Raw genomic sequence first — 1,492 nt, forward strand, 5'->3', positions numbered from 1 at the left:
AGTGGCAGGGGTCCAAATCTTAAGAGCATCCTACCTAATACCAGTGCTTCATGTGGTCACTAAAGGAAGGGAATATACATTTTGATATAAGAATAAAGGTGGAATTTGAATTAAAAATTGATATCTAAAGATGTCAGCATAAAATCAAGCAAACACACGTAACAGTCCTCCCCCCCAAACAAACAAACAAAAAACAATTAAACTTTTGTTGTCTTTCAGTCTTGGCCTGAGTATGAAGATGTACATAACAAGATGCTTGAACTTGCAGCATTTTTAGACTTGCCTCGCTTTCCAGCTATAACTGACAGCTGCTTTCTTCATCCAGACATGTTGTGCATAAAGTATTTGATGGAAGCCAACTTACCTGGTAAATACTTACTGGAAAATAATTTTGTTTGGTACACTCTAAACTCTTCTCAGTCTCCATCCAATAAATTATATATCCTGATGTTACAGTTTTTCCCCTTCACCTTCTAAGAGTAAGTTTACAGTCATATTTGGGGTTGACTCTTGCAGTCTTTTGCAACTCATGTAAGTCACAAAGGATATTCCTTCCTAGTTCTACCTTACCCTGTGGCCTGCTGCTTTTTCCTACATGCCTCTTAGAAATCCATCTGAAGTGTACTGTTCCCTCCTTCTGTGCCCGGCTCTAATTATAGACAGGAGACAAGGGTGCAGAATGGCTGGAAATCAGGAACAGATTGTCTTCCTGTGCTTGTAACTTGCGGTGCCCAGGTAAGCTCTGAATAGGTTGCAGGGAGGGCCAGACCAGAAGGCACACAAAAACTAGGGCTTTAAAGTTTAGAAGAGCTTCTAGGATCAGGCTGAACTGCCAGGAGGGGCAGGAGAAGTGTGTGAATGTAAGGGGTTTTAGTGCAGGTGATGAGTTGAGTTGGGGCTTGAGGGTGTCATTGAAGTTGATTATAGTACTACAGAGAAACCCTAAGATCCTGTGTATTTAGAGGGGTGTAGGTTGTAGCTGTGTTGGTCTAAGGACATAGGCAGACAAGGTTCTTTGCGTGAATCTGATATCTTTTATTAGACCAACTTAAATAGTTGGAAAACAATTATTAAGCAAGCTTTCGGGTTCAAAAACCCTTAGTCAGGCTAAGGAAGTTTCAGCAGTTGGTGTGTGCTCTTCCTGGATGGAATGAAAAGTAAAGAATCATGGACTAAATATAGACATTAGATTTATGACACATTATAACCTGCCTATCATCTGACTCCCTAGGTATCTCTCCGCTATTCATCCCCCTTTTCTCTCTTCTCCCCCACCCAGCCGGTCTCTCACCCGTTGACTCCTCAATCTACATCTTCACTGACTGCCTGTCTTGTATGCAGACCAGCCCAGCCTCTGGCTTCTTTACTTTTCGTTCCATCCAGGAAGAGCACACACTGACTGCTGAAATTTCCTCAGCCTGATGAAGGGGTTTTGAACCCAAAAACTTGCTTAAATTGTTTTTTTCCAACTATTTAAGTTGGTCTAATAAAA

At 41.5% G+C, this 1,492-nt stretch overlaps 1 protein-coding gene across 1 annotated transcript in view; it reads left to right on the forward strand.

Moving 5' to 3' along the window:
• TAF1B (TATA-box binding protein associated factor, RNA polymerase I subunit B) overlaps positions 1-1,492 on the forward strand; it is a 68,599-nt gene that overhangs the window by 45,531 nt on the left and 21,576 nt on the right. The window contains exon 9 of the mRNA XM_019520738.1: positions 220-367. Within this exon, the coding sequence (XP_019376283.1) occupies positions 220-367 (148 nt within the window). The remainder of the gene's footprint in view (positions 1-219; positions 368-1,492) is intronic.

Source organism: Gavialis gangeticus, unplaced genomic scaffold, assembly GCF_001723915.1.
Source record: "Gavialis gangeticus isolate Ggan-Ray unplaced genomic scaffold, GavGan_comp1, whole genome shotgun sequence".
In the NCBI taxonomy this organism is placed as follows: Eukaryota; Metazoa; Chordata; order Crocodylia; family Gavialidae; genus Gavialis; species Gavialis gangeticus.